The following is a 21,580-nucleotide window of genomic DNA, read 5'->3' on the forward strand; positions in this document are numbered from 1 at the left end:
CATTCAGAGGATAAGCAATGTCAGCATTTGAATGTTGTAATTATCTCTCTCCCGTCACACTGGAAAGAGATAATGGAGCTATTTCTATTTCTCAAAAAAAAAAAAAATAAAAAAAAATAAAAATGAGGTGGTAGGGGAAGAGGGTGAAAAGAAAAAAAAATACCGAAAGGATTTTAAATTGCTGATCTACAAGCGCAACTTGTGTGTGAGGCACTGAGTAATGTACAAGAACGTTGCAAACCAGCGTATGATAGTGCAACTGCATGCGTTGTGGGGAATCCTAAGTCAGATCAGAAACAGCAGCTACAGTTTTACATAGATTACTTGAAGGTAGATCATTTTTTCTTATTAGGTTAATACAAGTTTTCATTAATGTCAATAAACCAGTAGGTTTGGTAGACAGCCAAACCAAGTGTTAGTAGGCTTCCTAAAGCACTTGACATTGATAATAAGGTAATAAAGCCATATTTCACTAACATTTTTCAAGTTAAGATGAATGATTTAATACGAGTAAAAAATACTTACATGTGGAAGGAGATGTAAAAAAGCATCTCCACTCAGAGTCCCAACAGCCAGTGACACAAGGAAACTTAGAAGAAACTTGAAAAATACACGATTCATCAGCGGTATCAATATAACACCCAATAAAGAAAGAAAACTGATGATGGAGATTGATATAAGACCACCAATCCAAGCTGGTAAGAGAAATACAAAATATATCAGATGATGCTTGCTTTCTTCAAAACACTGATTTAGACGTTAATAACTAAGAAAATCCCCAGGATAAGGGTGTCTAGAAAGAACTCTTTGTACAGCATATAGAAAAGTCAAGTATCTAAGAAAAAATAATAGTTTAGAATCTAAATATTTATATTAGCTATAAAAAGAAGCAAATTTCAAGTGCGAATGATTGTTGGTAAGATTTATTCTAAATTTAAAAAGAAATTAAAACCTACCTATTTGCAAAGAATAGCTTTTTGGAGGGCTTTCAGTCTTTTCACTAGCTGCATGGATTATGCAGTGTTTACCATCAATCTGGTTAATAATTGCTGGACAAAGATAGCTGAATTCTGTAGCAGCCAACAATACTTGTGTGCTTATTCCATGAGACGTCATCAGTTTTGATACATTGAAGCACTGCAGAAAGAAAAACCCTGTTTAAGATGAATAAGAACAGAAGTACTATCATATCCTAGAAAAACTTCAAGAGCAGTCCAATACCAGTTCAAAATACAGTAGCACCTCCCTAAAATAGTTAAATCAATTTTAGCCAAGGTCAGTCGCTAAGGTTGGTAACAAGCTGACTTCAGCTAAATAAACTTTTGCAAGTTTTATTCTGAAATAATTGTCAATGCACAGGCACCAAAACAGTTAAACCTATCAGTTCACACCTTTTGTTGTTTCAGTTCAAATTTGTGTGTAGATGGAAGCAGCCTCTATTCACTACACCCTAACCAAGAAGATACCCATCATTGAAGACATTGAAATCGAATCTCCCTCAAGATTCTATCCTTTCTTGTGTCTACAGTACATGTTGCATACACCTAAGGGAGGTGGACAATGCTAGCAGTACATTTCTCGTTCCATGGGCTAGCCTCAGCCTCCGGACTCGAGAGTTAATTGGACAACATTGCCAGCTGGATGCATGAGCTGACTCATTCCTAATTGAAGGAAGACAGAAATCATGCTGGAGGAAGAAGGCTTTCTTATGAGAGGCTCGTAATAAATCTTTTCAATCACATCATTTCGATCGAAAGCCATGTTCTGAACATGTTTCTTCCTGCAACTATCTTTGTATTCCACACTACTTGCAGTCTTTAAAAGTCTAGTCATTCCTCTTTAGTAGGGCTGCCAGCCTTGTTTCTCCTCTGCTTGTGAAAAATGAAATATGCCTCAACACTGAATTCAGAACCTGTAATTATGCGCGCACACACACACCCTGAACTATTTAGCTTAGCTACCTCAAGTAGGGTAAATAGACTTCAAAGAGGATCTGCTGATTTTTAAAGCCCTTAATGGTGAAGGATTTGGCTGTAGGAAAAGCTCTCATTACAGTGGTTTTATTTAGTGACACCAGCCAGCAGTTCCATGAGCATCCCTTTCTCCTTTTAAAAAAGAAAGAGAAAAGACATTTTATTTTCATTTGGGTTTGCCTCTACAAAACCTCCCCCACCTCTTAAGAAAAAGAGGTAGGATCCAGCACTCAAAAAAAAAAAAAAAAAAAAAAGGTATGTTTGTGATTGAATTTTAATAATCTGTGCAACAGTACCAGTGGAAGGTAGTAGTGGGGTGAATATATACATATTACTTTAACAAAAACAAGATACTTCAGAATTAATTGGACATAGTCAAAAACAAAAGCCTTCTTTTGGGGAAAAAAGCCTTACATTTTACAGAAGAGGACACTGAATGACAGCTACCATGTCCTTACTAAAGGCAAGTTTACACTACAGCACTACATCGGCACAGCTGTACCGATGCAACTGTGCCACTGTAGTGCATCTGGTGAAGATGCGCAATGCCGATGTCTCCCATCGGCATAGTTACTCCACCTTAGCGAGAAGCAGAAGCTACGTCAGCAGGAAACATAGTGCCAGTGTGGACAGCGTGCAACTTGTGTTGCTTGGGATTGGGGGAAGAAGAGGGCTTTTTCACACCCCTGAGCCACATAAGTTATATTGACTTAGATATCGCTTAGGTAACGTAGACCTACCCTAAGAAGCAGGAGAAGTTAGGATAGGAAGAAACTTAGTCTGCATTGAAATGAATGGGAAAAGCATTAAAGACACTGAAGGTTTTTTTTGTTTTGTTTTTTTAAGTTTCATTACACTTAAGGCTTCCAGCTAAATTTTATATTATTGTCAGAATGGTTTCAGGAATATCTCAGTGCCCGTATGTCCCTTCCATGCTTCAAGCCCCTCGTAGATCCCATCATTCCCTCAGATCATCTGCCTGTCCTGACCTCAGGTCCATCCCACCTAAACTTCACCTTCTCAAAACCATGCTCCAACTTGAAAATACAGGGTAGCAGCAGGAAAGTGGAAGTGAAAGTGAAATGAGAGGATTATCATTTTTCAGGGACAGACATGCAAGTATCTACGGCAGCTCTAATTACAGAAATAAAGAAAGCGCAGACAGCAGCTTTCATCAGAGAATGAGAATGTTTTACAAAGGTGATTATTTTCCCCATTTTAAAAGGGGAAAGTAAGGCACAGCAAGACTTATTTGCCTGATCACAGAAGAGTAAGCCAATTGCAGAGTGGTGAACAGAATTTAGGGCTCCCAACCTCTAGAATACAAGTTTATACCAGATTACATTTACCAAAGATGATTAGTAAATATACATAATGAAACTTGCATAAAATCCATACTTAAGTTCCAAGGCCTCTCATTGATTTCTATGTAGGATGAATTACTTTCTGTCCATGAAGGAGGAGTGCTGGGGCAGAGACGGGCTCCACCTTATGAAGAGAGGGAAGAGCATCTTTGTGAGCAGGCTGGCTAACCTAGTGAGGAGGTTTAAACTAGGTTCACCGGGGGAAGGAGACCAAAGCCCTGAGTAAGTGTGAAAGCGGGATACCGGGAGGAAGCACAGGCAGGAACGTCTGTGAGGGGCGATCAGCAGGTTATCTCAAGTGCTTATATACAAATGCACAAAGCCTTGGAAAAAAGCAGGAAGAACTGGAGGTCCTGGTGATGTCAAGGAATTATGACGTGATTGGAATAACAGAGACTTGGTGGGATAACTCACATGACTGGAGTACTATCATGGATGGTTATAAACTGTTCAGGAAGGACAGGCAGGGCAGAAAAGGTGGGGGAGTAGCACCGTATGTAAGGGAGCAGTATGACTGCTCAGAGCTCCGATATGAAACTGCAGAAAAACCTGAGTGTCTCTGGATTAAGTTTAGAAGTGTGAGCAACAAGAGTGATGTAGTGGTGGGAGTCTGCTATAGACCACTGAACCAGGGGGATGAGGCTTTCTTCCGGCAACTCGCAGAAGCTACTAGATCGCACGCCCGGGTTCTCATGGGTGACTTTAATTTTCCTGATATCTGCTGGGAGAGCAATACAGAGGTGCATAGACAATCCAGGAAGTTTTTGGAAAACGTAGGGGACAATTTCCTGGTGCAAGTGCTAGAGGAGCCAACTGGGGGGGAGCTTTTCTTGACCTGCTGCTCACAAACCGGGAAGAATTAGTGGGGGAAGCAAAAGTGGATGGGAATTTGGGAGACAGTGACCATGAGTTGGTTGAGTTCAGGATCCTGACACAGGGAAGAAAGGTAAGCAGCAGGATACGGACCCTGGACTTCAGGAAAGCAGACTTCGACTCCCTCACGGAACGGATGGGTAGGATCCCCTGGGGGACTAACATGAAGGGGAAAGGAGTCCAGGAAAGCTGGCTGTATTTCAAGGAATCCCTGTTGAGGTTACAGGGACAAACCATCCCGATGTGTCGAAAGAATAGTAAATATGGCAGGCGACCAGCTTGGCTTAACGGTGAAATCCTAGTGGATCTTAAACATAAAAAAGAAGCTTACAAGAAGTGGAAGGTTGGACATATGACCAGGGAAGAGTATAAAAATATTGCTCGGGCATGTAGGAATGAAATCAGGAGGGCCAAATCGCACCTGGAGCTGCAGCTAGCAAGAAATGTCAAGAGTAACAAGAAGGGTTTCTTCAGGTATGTTGGCAACAAGAAGAAAGCCAAGGAAAGTGTGGGCCCCTTACTGAATGAGGGAGGCAACCTAGTGACAGAGGATGTGGAAAAAGCTAATGTACTCAATGCTTTTTTTGCCTCTGTCTTCACTAACAAGGTCAGCTCCCAGACTGCTGCGCTGGGCATCACAGCATGGGGAGTAGATGGCCAGCCCTCTGGGGAGAAAGAGGTGGTTAGGGATTATTTAGAAAAGCTGGAGGTGCACAAGTCCATGGGGCCGGACGCGTTGCATCTGAGAGTGCTAAAGGAATTGGCGGCTGTGATTGCAGAGACATTGGCCATTATCTTTGAAAACTCGTGGCGAACGGGGAAATCCCAGATGACTCAAAAAAGGCTAATGTAGTGCCAATCTTTAAAAAAGGGAAGGAGGACGATCCTGGGAACAACAGGCCAGTCAGCCTCACCTCAGTCCCCGGAAAAATCATGGAGCAGGTCCTCAAAGAATCAATCCTGAAGCACTTACATGAAAGGAAAGTGATCAGGAACAGTCAGCATGGATTCACCAAGGGAAGGTCATTCCTGACTAATCCAATTGCCTTTTATGATGAGATTACTGGTTCTGTGGATGAAGGGAAAGAAGTGGATGTATTGTTTCTTGACTTTAGCAAAGCTTTTGACACGGTCTCCCACAGTATTCTTGTCAGCAAGTTAAAGAAGTATGGGCTGGATGAATGCACAATAAGGTGGGTAGAAAGTTGGCTAGATTGTCGGGCTCAACGGGTAGTGATCAATGGCTCCACCTCTACTTGGCAGCCGGTGTCAAGTGGAGTGCCCCGGGGTTGGTCCTGGGGCCGGTTTTGTTCAATATCTTCATAAATGATCCGGAGGATGGTGTGGATTGCACTCTCAGCAAATTTGCGGATGATACTAAACTAGGAGGAGTGGTAGATACGCTGGAGGGCAGGGATAGGATACAGAGGGACCTAGACAAATTGGAGGATTGGGCCAAAAGAAATCTGATGAGGTTCAATAAGGATAAGTGCAAGGTCCTGCACTTAGGACGGAAGAACCCAATGCACCGCTACAGACTAGGGACCCAATAGCTAGGCAGCTGTTCTGCGGAAAAGGACCTAGGGGTGACAGTGGACGAGAAGCTGGATATGAGTCAGCAGTGTGCCCTTGTTGCCAAGAAGGCCAATGGCATTCTGGGATGTATAAGTAGGGGCATAGCGAGCAGATCGAGGGACATGATCACCCCCCTCTATTCGACATTGGTGAGGCCTCATCTGGAGTACTGTGTCCAGTTTTGGGCCCCACACTACAAGAAGGATGTGGATAAATTGGAGAGAGTCCAGCGAAGGGCAACAAAAATGATTAGGGGTCTGGAACACATGACTTATGAGGAGAGGCTGAGGGAACTGGGATTGTTTAGTCTGCAGAAGAGAAGAATGAGGGGGGATTTGATAGCTGCTTTCAACTATCCGAGAGGTAGTTCCAGAGAGGATGGTTCTAGACTACTCTCAGTGGTAGAAGAGGACAGGACAAGGAGTAATGGTCTCAAGTTGCAGTGGGGGAGGTTTAGGCTGGATATTAGAAAAAACCTTTTCATTAAGAGGGTGGTGAAACACTGGAATGCGTTACCTAGGGAGGTGGTAGAATCTCCTTCCTTAGAAGTTTTTAAGGTCAGGGTTGACGAAGCCCTGGCTGGGATGATTTAATTGGGGATTGGTCCTGCTTTGAGCAGGGGGTTGGACTAGATGACCTCCTGAGGTCCCTTCCAACCCTGATATTCTGTGATTCTAGCCTTTTACTTGAAGCAGAAAAATGTAAGCCTACCTGGAATAAGTTCAGCAATATGCATGGTTATAGAAATGTTAAACTTTCAAAGAGTACTATTTGTTTTTAAATTTTTTTTAATCTACCCTTTTCTACACCATAAGAAAACGTAATTGTTTTCCTATAATAAGCATCAAAAACTTTCACATACTTGTGTCAGACATTAACTAGTCTTAAAATGTTCTCCTAAAGAGAGAAACCAGAAAGAAAAAAAAAATAAATCAAATATTACAACTCAGTGTACAAACCAGAATGCATAACTATTCCACACACACACACCTCTTGCATCAAGATTCCTAGAAGTTAAATGAATGTCTCTGGAAGACAAACCATACTAACACACTTCTAATGGGGATATGCCCCCAAGAAGAGTACAGAACACTAGTCTCACTTCTTGTGTATTTTGGTTTTTAAATTTATAATACATGTAACTTCCTCTTTCCGATTCCCTTAGGGAAAGAAGTGATTCATTAGTTTTTCCATTAACAAGTAAACTCACACTGCTGCTGTCTGTGACATTCATGGCACTGGGGCTGGTTAGACTTATATGAACAGGCTTCACTTCTCTGGTTTCTGAATTCTGTAACAAAGGATTGCCATCTGTAGCAGTGGTGTTGGTATATGCAGTTATTTCCATAACAGTGTTTTTGTTGCTTATCAAGTTCTGCTTGTGCTCAGCGTTTTCTATTCTTTGTAATTCCTTTGCCTGACCATTACTAGGATCTTTATTTATACCACCAGATTCATGATTTGGGCAATCTGTTCTCTCTAAGTTTTTGCTTAGCATAACATGGTTATGATGAAGATGATGATCATGATCGTGATCATGACCAATAGTGATACTTTTCACTTTATCTATTCCTATGTTTTGCAGCAACTTTCTAAATCCTTCAATAGTCAAAGTATTGTTCTCCCCATAACGTTGGAAAAGTTCCTGAAGGTGATGCTTCTGCATAAGTGCTGCCAAGTCAGTGTTGACACCAGCTGCCTTATCTGGAATTAATTTCTCAGAGGTCTGTGCCACAGTAGCCAGCTCTACTTCATGACGATGACTTTTGCAGAACAATATGGAAAATGACAAAAGAAAGGTCATCAGAAGCTCATTCTCCATTGCAGCTTCCTATAAAAAAGGAATGACAAAAAAAAGTTATGAGACAGCACATATGTGCTGTAGTGCAACTCACTGTCTAATTTAGCTGACCTGAATTATTACCAGAAAAGGTGCCATAGCAAGAGGAATATCCATCAATTGAAACCTGGCTTATATTGGTTTAGCTTGTTGGTAAATTTACAAGAGGCAAGCTAAACCAACATAAACCAGTGAGAGAGCATCATCACGCAGAAGTTCAACTAGTTTAACGACACTGGTTTAAAGTTAAATTGGTGCAACTGTGTTTAGACCAGCCCTGTAAGATAGCGTTTGACCAAACTCAACATTGCAGTAGGGGGAACTGTGCTGCTGAAGATTTTAGAGCAGTGGTTTTAGAGCAGTGGCAACCCAGTTGAAGAAAACTGTTGATGCCAAAGGGTTTGGGGTATGGGAGGGGCTCAGGGTTGGGGGTGAGGGCTGGGGATGAGGGGTTTGGGTGCAGGAAGGGGCTCTGGGTTTGGGGGGGCTCAGAGGAGGGGCAGGGAATTGGGCCACAGGCTTATCTCAGGCAGCTCTCTGTCAGTGGCACAGCGGGGGTGCACAGGCAGGCTTCCTGCCTGTCTTGGGACCACGGACCACCCTGCACCCTGGAAGCGGCCAGCAGCAGGTCTGGCTCCTAGGCGGAGGTGCGCAAGCTACTCTGCGCAGCTGTTGCCTGCAGGCACCGCCCTCTCCAGCTCCCACTGGCCACAAACTGGCCAATGGAAGTGCGGAGCCGGTGCTGGGGCAGCACACAGTGCCCAGTGCCCCCCCGGCAGGAGCTGGACCTGCTGCTGCCTGCTTCTGGGGCGTGGTGTTGGAAACAGTAGGACTAGCCTGCCTTAGCTTGGCAGCATCACTGACAGGACTTTTAACGGCCCCGTCGGCGGTCCTGACCAGAGCCGCTACAACCCAGTCCCTTCTATTCCGCAATCCAGTTCCGGGTCGTGACCCATGGTTTGAAAACCCATGTTTTAGAGCAATGGAAAAGCAAGATCCTGAACTCCTCATCATTAAGACGTCATACCTAATAAGAGTTAGAGCGTGAATTCATTTTGTACATACATTAAGACTTATTGCTACATTTTGCTTAAGTTATACCTGTAGTTTAATTTTGATATAATCTCAATTTTTCGTAAATGGTTGTGTAGTATTGCTGGGAGCTATTAAAAATTACCACATTTCACTCCAAAGGTGCAGACAGAGATAAACTGGTATAGAAACTATATACAAATGTAAGTTTTAAAGTGCCTTTGGTTCTTGGACCAAGAAGTTGCTATAAACATTTGTAATGTTTCATACAAAAGGGAACCTTTAATTGTCAAATGCAGTATTTATATGCTGCCTAACATTTTAAATCAGTATTATGTTGCAGCAAAGACTATACACATTTTTGAAGCCTGCTATTGCAAATAATAGTTGGTATGGGTACTTCCCCCTTTTCATGTTCTCTGTATGTATAAAAATCTTCTTACTATATGTTCCATTCTATGCATCCGATGAAGTGAGCTGTAGCCCACAAAAGCTTATGCTCAAATAAATTTGTTAGTCTCTAAGGTGCCACAAGTACTCCTGTTTTTACCACCTAAATGTACAGTTACTCCTGTGCTGATTCCCACTAACTATAATGAAATGCCATAAGGTAGGAACTACAGATTCAGGCCCTTAAACTCTGATTTTGAAAACGCTTGTGCTTAATTTTACACATCATGGGACTACTCAGATGCTTTGTTCGAAGCCTGTGCACGAGCATTTGCAGTATCAGAATCTTAGTTTACAAGCAGTAGACAAAGTGTTTACTTCATATTGTGAAGAAGTTGCCCCATATGCTCCATGGACCCTGAACACAAAATACTCAGTTAAATTTCCCACTGACTATGAACAACATGCACGTTCAGTTAAGATTTGTACTTCAAAATTAGTGTGTCCATCTCTTATCAATCTAATGCAACTTTTCTCCAATTATCTCCAATACCCCGGACCAATCCCCTACCGCATCTGGTCCATTTCTAATATTAAACAAATTGCGAAGAGGTGAAGCCAGCCCTGGACAGATGTGCGACTAAGATGACACATTAATTGCACATATGACAAACAGCGGCGCCGGGGCTTGGGGCCTATCACTGAGTGAGTACGCTAAGGCAGTGCGAAGGCAGATCCGGCCCAGCTCGGAGGACACTGCTCCCCTCCGTACAACTGGAGTGTGGGGGGCCGGGATCCCCACGCGGGCAGCCGGGGCACTTCCCCAGGCAGGAGACCAGCCTCCGCCTATGCGCCCCGCTCAGGCATCGCCCGCATGCCGGGCGGGGCTCGGGGCCGAGGCTCGCGGGCCGGCCCCAGGAGGAGCCAAACAAGCCCGGCACAGGCGGGCGCCATCCCCACCAGCCCACGTGGCCTCCCCGGGGAGTCACGGCCGCGCAGGCCCGGCCCGGTCCCGCCTCCCCTCACACCGCTCCGGCGGGGACACTTCACCTCCTCCTGCAGCCGCCCCGCGCCCCGGCTCCTCAGCGCACCCCCGCCGCCCTCTCCCCTTCCGGCTTCGTTCCCAAGCCCAGCGGCCCAGGCAGAGTCCAAGCCCGGCCCGCCGGGCAGCCAATCAGGATGTAGCGGAATGTCACGGGTTGACTCCGAGCCAATGGGCACAGGAACCGCGGGCCCCGCCCCCTAGCGGCGAACGCAGGCCGCGCGCCGGGTCGGCGGCAGTTGGGTGAGCGGCCCGGGTTACGCGCGCGCGCTGCCCCGTCCCGTTCCCACTGGTGCCTGCGGGGCCCGCTCCAGGGCGCGGGGTTCGGCTGCTCGCACGTCCCCCTCGGCAGCCGTGGTCGGGGCCAGGGCTGGAGACCCCTGGGCGGTGGCGACTGCCCGGGAGACCCCGCGGAAGGCGGAACGGCCCCAGCGCCACTGGGCTGGGCTTAGAGGGCGGCCCGGTGTCGTGCCGCGCCGCGCCCCGGCGGGGCTCAGAGGCCCGGCGGGCGCGGAGGAGAAACCTGCCTGGGCGGCGTGTCGGCTCGGTGGGGCGGCTCCGCTCGCCGCCCGGCTGGGGAGACTGGGCAGGAGCGGGCGCTGGGGAGCCGTTGGCGTCTGCCTCGCTGCTGCTCAGGGCGCGGAGGGAAGGCCAGGCGCGCGGGCAGGGGCGTTATAAGGCGCGGGGCGACTCGCGGTGCCGGGGGAGCGGCCGGCGCCTGCTGATCGCACCCTCACGGGAGCCAAAAGACCGGAGGGGGGAAGCCGCGGTCCAGGCCTTGGCGTGCCCGGAGCCGTGGGGTGCGGCTCCGCTCCGCCCCGCCCTGCTGGTGGGCTGGAGCCAGGGAGCTTCTTACCGCCACGGCGGCTGGAGCTGCTGCTGGTCCCTGGGCTGGAGGCTGGCTGCGGTGTCACTCGGGTCCCAGTTCCCCATTTGTCTTGGTAACCCTGGGGGCTGGACTGTGTTCAGTTCAAGCTGAAGTGGGGGTACCAGGCACGTGCCTAGTGGGCCGCCTGAGCCGGGATGCGGCTTTCCCCAGTTTAGATCCACACCTCCCTGAGGCAGAACCGACTCTGACAGCTCCGCAAAGCCTGACTTCAGCGCTGTGATGTCTGCACAGCCTGTGTGGGGCATCTCAAGTGGGCTTGGAAGAGTCCCCCTCCCCTCCAAGCCCTAGTCATAGTTTTAAGCCGTGGCTGTAATTTATTTTCTAGAATTTATTCTGACTGTTAGCTGATTATAACTCTAAAACAAGTTGACCTAGACACATCCATTGTGTTTTCTTGAGTTGTGTGTGCTGAGGAGAGGTTCCTTTTAATCTTTTTGGGAGGATGGGATTGTGGGGTGGGGGAAGATTTAGGTGTATAGGGTGAGGGTTTTTTAGTAATGGCTTATAAATATTGTTTATAAACAATCTTAATAAATATTGTATCAGTTCAGGGCACCCACCCCTGTATTCTCTGTGGTCTTTCAAGGGCACCCAGTCTAGGCTCCTGGATCCTCAGCCATCTCCTCACCTGGGCAGAGACCGGCATCTCTCTCCCTCCTGACTAAGTTTTTCCCCCAGGCTGCACAATTCCCTGCCTACGCTATGATATCACCAGCAAGCCAGACTGCCTGAACAAGTCAGCATCTGTGCTTTGCTTTCTCTTCAAAGGCTATTAATGTAATTGTTAGCAGTTACAAGTTACCACACAGCTCTTGCTAAGAAAACACTTTTTTCTTAAGGTAAAAGCATTACAGAGAAAACAACAAAAAATCTACCATCATGCTAATAAGCTTAGCAGAGATCACCTGTCCAGTTCCAACAAAGGCTGTGGTAAAGGAGTTAGTCCTTCAAACCACCTTGGGGTTTTTCTGTGCTTACAAGTTCATAACAGCCTCAGCTCAGAATAAGCATACTGAACAGGGCAGATCAGCCTTTTTCTTTATAAAGCTTTTGGGCCTTTGATCTTCAGATTCTGGGAACAGGTAATTAATAGACAATGGTCCCTTCCTCAGGGCATAGCTTCAAAAGTCTGGATTTGTGCATAAAGATATTTGCATTAACCTTCCCATAGCTACTTCCCAGGAACTCCACATGTAATGTCCCAAATTACCATTCTTGTCTGCCACATTTAATGCAGTCGGTTGATTTTCCAAGTGCACAATAATACATTATATTTGCATTTAATACAATGGACTGCAAAGATACTTATCGGGGTAGCCGCGTTAGTCTGTATTCACAAAAACAACAAGGAGTCTGGTGGCACTTTAAAGACTAACAGATTTATTTGGGCATAAGCTTTCTTGCTTAAAACACCACTTCTTAAGATGCAGGTAGTAAAAAATTACAGACACAGGCAATATATTGACACATGAAGGGAAGGGAGTTACCTCACAAGTGGAGAACCAGTGTTGACAGGGCCAATTTGATCAGGGTGGATGTAGTCCACTCCCAATAATAAATGAGGAGGTGTCAATTCCAGGAGAGGCAAAGCTGCCTTTGTAAGGAGCCAGCCACTGCCTGTCCAATTTGCAAATGAATTCCAATTTATGCAGGAAATAGCCCGACTTGATTATGTAAAGAGTTGTCAGCAGGAGAGTGAGTTTGTGTGTGTATGGGGGTGGGGGAGGATGTGAGAAAACCTGGATCTATGCAGGAAATAGCCCGACTTGATTATGTAAAGAGTTGTCACTGAATTGGAATTCATTTGCAAATTGGATACTATTAATTTAGGCAGGAAATAGCCCGACTTGATTATGTAAAGAGTTGTCACTTTGGATGGGCTATCACCAGCAGGAGAGTGAATTTGTGTGGGGGGGTGGAGGGTGAGAAAACCTGGATTTGTGCTGGAAATGGCCCACCTGTTGATCACTTTAGATAAGCTATTACCAGCAGGACAGTGGGGTGGGAGGAGGTATTGTTTCATATTCTCTGTGTGTATATAAAGTCTGCTGCAGTTTCCACGGTATACATCTGATGAAGTGAGCTGTAGCTCACAAAAGCTCATGCTCAAATAAATTGGTTAGTCTCTAAGGTGCCACAAGTACTCCTTTTCTTTTTGCGAATACAGACTAACACGGCTGTTCCTCTGAAACCTGTCATTACATAATCAAGTCGGGCTATTTCCTGCATAGACCCAGGTTTTCTCACATCCCCCCCACCCCCATACACACACAAACTCACTCTCCTGCTGGTAATAGCTCATCTAAACTGACCACTCTCCAAGTTTAAATCCAAGTTAAACCAGAACATCTGGGGGGGGGGGTAGGAAAAAACAAGGGGAAATAGGCTACCTTGCATAATGACTTAGCCACTCCCAGTCTCTATTTAAGCCTGAATTAATAGTATCCAATTTGCAAATGAATTCCAATTCAGCAGTTTCTCGCTGGAGTCTGGATTTGAAGTTTTTTTGTTTTAAGATAGCGACCTTCATGTCTGTGATTGCGTGACCAGAGAGATTGAAGTGTTCTCCGACTGGTTTATGAATGTTATAATTCTTGACATCTGATTTGTGTCCATTTATTCTTTTACGTAGAGACTGTCCAGTTTGACCAATGTACATGGCAGAGGGGCATTGCTGGCACATGATGGCATATATCACATTGGTGGATGTGCAGGTGAACGAGCCTCTGATAGTGTGGCTGATGTTATTAGGCCCTGTGATGGTGTCCCCTGAATAGATATGTGGGCACAATTGGCAACGGGCTTTGTTGCAAGGATAAGTTCCTGGGTTAGTGGTTCTGTTGTGTGGTATGTGGTTGTTGGTGAGTATTTGCTTCAGGTTGCGGGGCTGTCTGTAGGCAAGGACTGGCCTGTCTCCCAAGACTTGTGAGAGTGTTGGGTCATCCTTTAGGATAGGTTGTAGATCCTTAATAATGCGTTGGAGGGGTTTTAGTTGGGGGCTGAAGGTGACCGCTAGTGGCGTTCTGTTTTTCAAGTATATTGTAGGAAATTGCCATATCTGTCACATCTCCCTCTGTAAAAATTGAGTATAACTAGTGTGCTTGAGCAGCATCCTGGGGAACCCTTGACTTATTTTGTGGACAGGTTTATTCCCTAGACAGGGGTGGCAGGTTTGTAGAAATTTTGGTGGTGCCCGGAATGCCCAGAGCCTGCCCCCCCCCGAACTCCGCCCCCCCACCTGCCTAAGGCTCTGTGAGGGAGTTTGGGTGTGGGGAGGAGATCTGAGATGCAGGCCCTGGGCTGGGGCAGGGGATTGGGGTGTAGGACGGTTGAGAGGTTGGGCTCTGGGATGGAGTTTGGGTGCTGGGTGCAGGCTCCGGGCAGGGGCAGGGGGTAGAGGTGAAGGAGGGGGTGAGGGATGCAGGTTCTGGGATGGAGTTTGGGTGTAGGCTCTGGGCTGGGGCAAGGGGTGGGGGTGCAGGCTCTAGGAGGGAGTTTGGGGGCAGGAGAGGGTGTGTGGGAAGGGAGTGGGGGTACAAGGCTCTGGGATGGAATTTGGGTGCTGGCTGTAGGCTCCAGGCTAGGGCAGGGGGTGGGGGTGCAGGAGTGGGTGAGGGGTGCAGGCTCTGGGCTGGGGTGGGGGTGTAGGCTCTGGGAGGGAGTTTGCGGATGGGAGGGGGTGCAGGATCTGGAACGGAGTTTGGGTGTAGGCTCTGGGCTGGGGCAAGGGGTGGGGGTGTAGGAGGGAATTTGCAGGTTCTGGGAGGGAATTCGGGTGCAGGAGGGGGTGTGTGGGAAGGGGTGGGGGTACAGGCTCTGGGACAGAGTTTGGATGCAGGCTCTGGGTTGGAGGTGCAGGCTTTGGGAGCGAGTTTCGGGGTAGGAGGGAGGGGGTGCAGCCTGAGGGAGGGGGTAAGGGGTATGGCACGGGGAGAGGACCGCTATCACATATGGCTTCTTTCCTCCCCTGCTGCCTCTCACCACAGCCTTGGTAGTGGATGGGGCTGCCCCTTGCCCGGCGTTGGGCAGGATTGGTGGCTGCGGGGGGCGGATCACAGGGTCAAACACTCACGGAAGCCCCAGCTGCTGTTCAGGTGGGTGAGGTCCACTCCAGCTGTCTCCCGTCAGAAGCCCCCTCGGCAGTGTCCCTTCACGGTGGGTGCAGGGGGAGGGGAGGGCTGCCAAGCATGTGTGTGCCCCCTCCCCCTCCTGAGGTTTAGCAGCAGCAGCCGCCAGCTGCCTCAGCCTGCCACCAGCACTGCTCTTGTGCTGTGCTGTAGCCGTAGGCAGCAGCAGGCAGGTGAGGCAGAGCCCTGCCGCTTTCATTCAGGCAGGGACCTCTGGGTCAGCAGGGGGGACTCTCCGGGGCCCGAGTGAGGCGTGCGAGGGGGCAGGCAGGGGCCAGGGGCTGCTCTAGGCAGGGCCAGGGGAGAGACCGAGCTCCAAACATTGGTGGCGCAGGGCCCCCAGCCCTGAATATTCCTGGACCCCGGGCACCACAGGCCCATACAACTCGCCATCTCTATCCCTGGATGGTGTTTCTGACATGACCTTTATAATTTCACATTTCAGCGATTCAGATAAACATTCTGCTGGCCCAGGATATATCCTTCAAAAAAATCTATTGAGTCTTTTGATGTTTGACAAACATCCTTCATGATTTCTCTCCTTAGAACCTCTGAGCTCTTACATGCCCTTCTTAACCTTGTTCCCCCAAAATCTTTGGGTGTGAATTTGAGACCTGATCCTCAGATTCCCACATCCCATGCAGCTTTTAGGGAGTGTGTGTGGTGTCCCTTTGTCCCTCAAGGGGTCAGCTGCCCCACTGCCCCAGAAGTAGCAATTCTTTGGACCAAAAGGAGTAAGGAACGGCTTCCTCCCTATGAAATGAATTTCAACCTTGCACTGCTTCTAATAACAGGGGGATTGGGCAAGACAGGTTCTTCAGACCTCCCCTACAGCCAAATTCCTTTATCCCATTTCCCCAGAGGTCGGGGTCCAGGTACTCGAGTGACTTTACCTCAGCTTCTCTTGGGGGAGGGGAGGAGTATTGATCTCCTACCTCACTGGGGTGGTCTTTTGAGCCTCATATGTAGAGTCAAGGGGAGCAGAATTTATTCTCCCATCCAGCTTAGGTCTTTTACATTTTCACAGACCATCAGGCAGTTGGAGACTGTGGGAAGATCTCCCTACTCCCTCCTGCTGGTAGTTACCTTTGTTGTCTCTCAAGCAGCTAATATAAGAACATAATGGCCATACTGGGTCAGACCAATGGTCCATCTAGCCCAGTATCCTGTCTCTGACAGTGACAAGTACTAGAGCTTCTGGGGGAGTGTACAGGGCAGATGGAGTGATCCACCTGTTTTCCCCCTTCTGGCTTCTGGTAGTCAGACGTTTAGGGTTGCCCCAAGCACAAAGTTAATAACCATTGATGGACCTATCTTCCATGAATTTATCCAGTGCTTTTTTAAACCCAGTTATACTTTTGGCCAACACATCCCATGGCAAAGAGTTCCACAGGTTAATTGTGAATTGTGTGAAAAAATACACCTCCTTGTTTGTATTAAAACCATTGCCTATTAATTTCATAGGGTGACCCCTCTTTTTTGTATTGTGGGAAAGGGAAAATAACACTTTTCTATTCACTTTTTCCACACCATTCATTATTTTCTATTGTATCACCTATTAATCATTTTTTTTCTAAGATGAAGAACCTTAATCTTTTTGTCTCTTCTTGTAGGGAAGCCATTCCATACCACTGATCATCTTTGTTGCCCTACTCTGAACCTTTTCCAGTTCCACTGTATCCTTTTTGAGATGAGGTGACTCGAGCTACACTCAATATTCAGGATGTGGATGCACCATAGATTTATATAGTGGCAGTATATTTTCTTATTATTTTCTATCCCTTTCCTGATAGTTCGTAATATTGTTAGTCTTTTTGAACACTACTGTGCATTATTGAAGTTTTCAAAGAACTATCCACATGAGAAGGGCAAACATAGTGTGACACCCTGGCACCCCACTGTCGTGTAATTAGGATATGTTTTGTACAAAGTATGCCTTGTGAGGTATCATTCTAAAAGTCTTGATCTGCTAGACAGTAATATCTCGTTGGATTGTATGTGCTATAGTCAAATGTGAAATTATGCAGGTTGGCTCTGCAAGTGTTACTGAAACATGTTGTGAGATTGAAAACACCCACAAGCAGCCTTTCAGGTACAACAGTAAAAAGGCCAAACAATGTTAATGTCTTATTGAAGAAATGCGCACAAGGATTACTCCAGGAACTGTGTACAATAGAAACCTCTCAGAGATAGCACTACACAATGGGAACTGTTTGACCCAGGTCACACCAAAAGAGCTTTCCAGCAAGTGGGAAGAAGATATGAAAGGGGGAAAATGACATCATGATGGTATCTTACTCTCCTTACAACAACACACCTGGAAACATCTGAAGGGCAAGGACTGAACTGTGGGACGTAATGGTCCCCGGCTAGAGGGATTTTTAGCCTGTGTGTGAAAATGTGGGGAAGCCAAGGCAACTTGTGCCTTAAGAATCTGCCAACCTGTTTATCACTCAGGGTAAGAATTTGCTAATTTATATCCTACTATCTAGTGTGTGAAACTCAGTTTGCAGTTATGTTTATTTACTAAGGTAATCTGCTTTGATCTGTTTGCTATCATTTCACTTAAAAATCTATCTTTTGTAGTTAATAAACTTGTTTTTGTTTTCTCTAAAACCAGTGTGTGGAAATTATAACTTGGGGCAAAAAGCTGTTGTGTATCTCTCTCCACATTGAGGGAGGGGGTGAATTTCAATGAGCTTATGCTGTATAGTTCTCTGTGCAGCGCACGATGATACAATTTTGAGTTTACACTCCAGAGTGGGAGTGCACTCGAGTGCTGGGCAATTCCTTAGCTGAGCTTTCCTATGCAGAGCTGATCTCAGCATCTGTGAAACTGCAGCTGGGTGTATCCCTACTTGTGTGTGTGCTGGAAAGGGGCTTGAAAGCCGGTCACAGCAGCACAGTATAAAGGAAACCCAGTCTGGTGGTCAGGTGGGCTCAGTGGTACCCCAGTTTCAAGTGTCATCACAGGGGTACCTAAATTAACCAGGTCACATCTTGAGCCCTTGGTAGAGTATATGCAGCATGTCCTAGGTTTTTGTGGGTAACAATGAGCTCAAGCAACAGGGAGGTTAATGGTGATACTAGGTTGATTCTCTACTATGATAGAGAAAGGGGAGGGCTCTGCAGAGAACATTTAAGAGCTTGGTGTTAGAGATGTTACGTTTCAGTTGATGGCTGGACATCCACAGGACGGCAACAGGGATAGGCCACAATTTGAGTCTGGAGGGTGAGAGAACAGATGGGCAATTAAGGGATCAGATGTTTTAATGTAAAATTGAAGTCACCAAGGATGCGTATGGGAGACTGTCTGGAGAGGAAGAGAGCAAGCCAGGAGTCAAAAATCAGAGGAAAGTGAACATTGAAGGCATAGACAGCACTCTCACCATATTCCTTTTGGATAAGATTCAGGGTGGGGGTGTTAGAAGGACTTTATAAGAGAAAAGGACTGCTGCAACAGCACTGGATGGAAGAGCTAGAGGTGGTAAAGTATGAGAGAGGTCACAGATGGCTGTAGCACCATGGAGCGGTTTTGCTACTGCCGTAGAGTCTAAGGGGAGAATTCCTCCCTCCACCTAAAACTCCTCAGGATCTTCTCTTGCAAACCTAGCTAGTTGGTTTTGGTGTAGGACAAGATTTCCCCCTTAAAAAGTGCAAAAGTTTAATGAAATTGCAGAAGTGTAAAAAGAATCAAGGACATGAGGAGCTGACTCAAAATGCTCAGTCCAAGGAGTTCAAATAGATCAAGGGAGGATCTATTTTGGTGATTGTCATAACTTTAATATTAATGTGAAGATGCAGCATTGCATCAGCCTGTAGCGATGGAATGCAGCAAGGGGAAAAATAGGGAGAGAAAAGAAAAGTTTCCCAGAGGAGTTCTTTTACCCATAGAGGGCCATAGCCAGCCAGCCAGCCAATCAAATGCTACATGTATGTACATGCAGAGTGGGTTGAGTTGGTTAGGAGAACATCACTGGTCTCCCCACCTATTCGTTTCAGGATGGAAACTGTGTAGTGATGTTAAATAAAATATGGGGAGGAGCTCTTCCCATAAATTTTTGAAATTTCTAATACAGCATCCTGGATTTTAGAAGATTTAAATACATTTCATCAGTAGACATTTTGGGGCACTACCTATGGAGCTGGAGAGAATGCATCTCTCTCCTTTCCTCTCCTGGTAAAGGAAGGCAGACCACAGGGGGTGGTTGTAATCTCCTTGTGGCCCTTGGAGTGCAGAAGGGGCCAACAACTGGTAGAGATTTTTCTTCAGAGGAAAGGAGAATAAATGGAGATTCCCAATTGGGAATCTTCTTTTCTCTCAATTACGTGCTGTTGCAGAAATTGCTTGTAGTGATGGGATGCCTCAAGGTGGAAAAATGGGGACAAAAATGTTTCCATGTAGTAGTTCCCAATCCAGGAACCAGTTTCTCTAACTCCAGATTCCCCTTAGTGGGGAATCTTAATTTCACCAGCACTTTGACCCCAAGTGAGCCCACAAGGTATGGTCCTCATTTTTACACTGTGTTACTGTTGAGATATCAATATTGATGTATAGTTGCATGGTTGTTGTAGCAGTATTGGTCCCAGGAAATTAGGGAGACTAGGTGGGTGAGGTTCAATAAAAGATATTACCTCACCCACCTTGTCTCTCTAATACTGATGTATGGCTTTGTGAGAATTCAAAACAGAATGAGGAATTAATTGAATTTTAAATCAGTGCTTATTTTAGGTTGTTTTGGAGTGTATAATTCATACAAAAGAAATCCAGCCACCAGCAATTTAAAGGAGAACAGTCTATTCTCATTAATTAATGTAAAGTTGAATTACATAGCTTAGGTCCAAAAGGGCTGTGGGGAAGATATTGAAACCTAGGTGTGTGGCAAGTTTTAGTTCTGCATTTAAAACCCAGATTCTACCCAGCAAGACCAAAAAACAGCAGTAAAAAGAGCGCCTGTACCCTGTCCGGAAGTTTGCTGTTAAGGCATAAACCCTTTGCGTACTATGGATCTGTCAATTATATTGGCTAACTTTTTCTCATTAAACATCAAGTTGTTTGGAAACTGAACCCCCCCACCCCCCCACCCACTAAATAGAGAATTTCAAATTAAACCAAGTGTTTAGCCACTTTATTACTTTGATAAGCCTCCAAATGCTGGCTTGGAGATCAAGAATAATGAGGTTCAGAATTTCCATTTCGAGTATATAACACAAATACCAGATGCATGCACATACAATGGTAACAAAAAATACTAATGTTTTGTCAAGTGAACATATTTGGACTAAATCGATCATCTCTAGTAAAGACTTTGCACTCATCCCCCATCATAGCAATGAGCTCTCTCCATTATTCAGATGTAGGTATGATAAAATCTAAGACTAATTACCAGGGGTCTCAAACTCAAATGACCATGAGGGCCACATGAGGACTATTATATTGGCCCAAGGGCCGCACCACTGACCAACCCCTGCCCCCACTCCACCCCTTATGTGAGGCCCCGCCCCTGCCCCGCCTCTTCCCACTCCTTCCCTGCCCCCATTCCAACTCCTTCCCTGAAATCCCCACCCCAACTCTGCCCCCTCCTGCCCCCAGGGGTGCAAGAGGGGTGCAGGCTGCAGCAGGGGGCTCATGGCAAGGGGTTGGGGTGCAGGAGGGGTGTGGGGTGTGTTGGGGGCTCAGGGCAGGGGGTTGGGGTGCAGGAGGGGTACAGCAGGGGGCTCAGGGCAGGCAGTGGGGGTGCAGGAGGGGTGTGGGGTGCGGCAGGGCACTCAGGGCAGGCAATTGGGGTGCAGGAGGTGTGTAGGGTGTAGCAGGGGGCTCAGGGTAGGGGGTTCAGCTGCAGGAAGGGTTCAGGGGGAGGGTCCGGCCCAGTGTGCACCGGGAGGAGGGCAGGCTCCCTGCCTGCCTGCCTGCCTGCCTGCCTGCCTGCCCTGCCCCCGCACCGCTCCAGGAAGCGTCCGGGACCTGAGCTGGGGGGGCACAGGGGTCTGTGTGTTACCCTGGTCACTCCTCCAGGTACCTCCCCTGAAGTTCCCATTGGGAGGGAACGGGTAACCGCGGGGCAGGGAGCCTGCCCTGCCCCCGGTGCGTGCTGGGCCGGAGCCGCTCTAAGTAAATGCTGGGGGGCGCGGGGGTGCTGCGGGGAGCTGGTGGGCTGCAGAAAATAACCCCATGTGCCACGTGTTTGAGACCCCTGGATTATACCAAACCTTCCTTTCTTCCACCACATGCTAGTGAGCATGTTCAGTAGTGAGATTAGAAGGTAGGGTTACTGTTCATCACACAACAGTTTAGTAAGAAAGGAGTAAAGCTACTACAGAGGATGCCCTCCAGCTCCACATAGGATCCCCTTTCCAACTACACACACACAAAAAAACCCCACCACCAGTGGGCAGCATAGACAAAGCAGGCAGGGCAGGCGCTGCACTAAGCAGTATGTACTATGGAATGCTGCCCGCAGTGAGCAGATGCAAG

At 47.0% G+C, this 21,580-nt stretch overlaps 1 protein-coding gene and 1 long non-coding RNA gene across 4 annotated transcripts in view; one reads left to right on the forward strand and one right to left on the reverse strand.

Moving 5' to 3' along the window:
* SLC39A6 (solute carrier family 39 member 6) overlaps positions 1 to 11,157 on the reverse strand; it is a 30,191-nt gene extending 19,034 nt beyond the window's left edge. Inside the window, exons 1-4 of one of the 3 annotated variants that reach the window (XM_048839465.2) lie at positions 10,946 to 11,157; positions 6,996 to 7,616; positions 957 to 1,137; positions 526 to 695 (exon numbers count right to left, since the gene is read on the reverse strand). In XM_048839465.2, coding sequence (XP_048695422.2) covers positions 526 to 695; positions 957 to 1,137; positions 6,996 to 7,607 — 963 coding nt within the window. In that variant the 5' untranslated portion in view covers positions 7,608 to 7,616; positions 10,946 to 11,157. Of the gene's footprint in view, positions 1 to 525; positions 696 to 956; positions 1,138 to 6,995; positions 7,617 to 10,097; positions 10,181 to 10,612; positions 10,846 to 10,945 lie in introns of those variants that run through there. The other 2 variants (XM_048839466.2, XM_048839464.2) reach the window with 2 other exon arrangements.
* Positions 10,232 to 17,721, forward strand: LOC142071123 (uncharacterized). Its single transcript, XR_012667110.1, has 2 exons — positions 10,232 to 10,332; positions 16,719 to 17,721. It is a non-coding gene; the product is annotated as an uncharacterized LOC142071123 (long non-coding RNA).
* Positions 17,722 to 21,580: the final 3,859 nt, after the last annotated feature.

This window comes from Caretta caretta, chromosome 2, assembly GCF_965140235.1.
Source record: "Caretta caretta isolate rCarCar2 chromosome 2, rCarCar1.hap1, whole genome shotgun sequence".
In the NCBI taxonomy this organism is placed as follows: Eukaryota; Metazoa; Chordata; order Testudines; family Cheloniidae; genus Caretta; species Caretta caretta.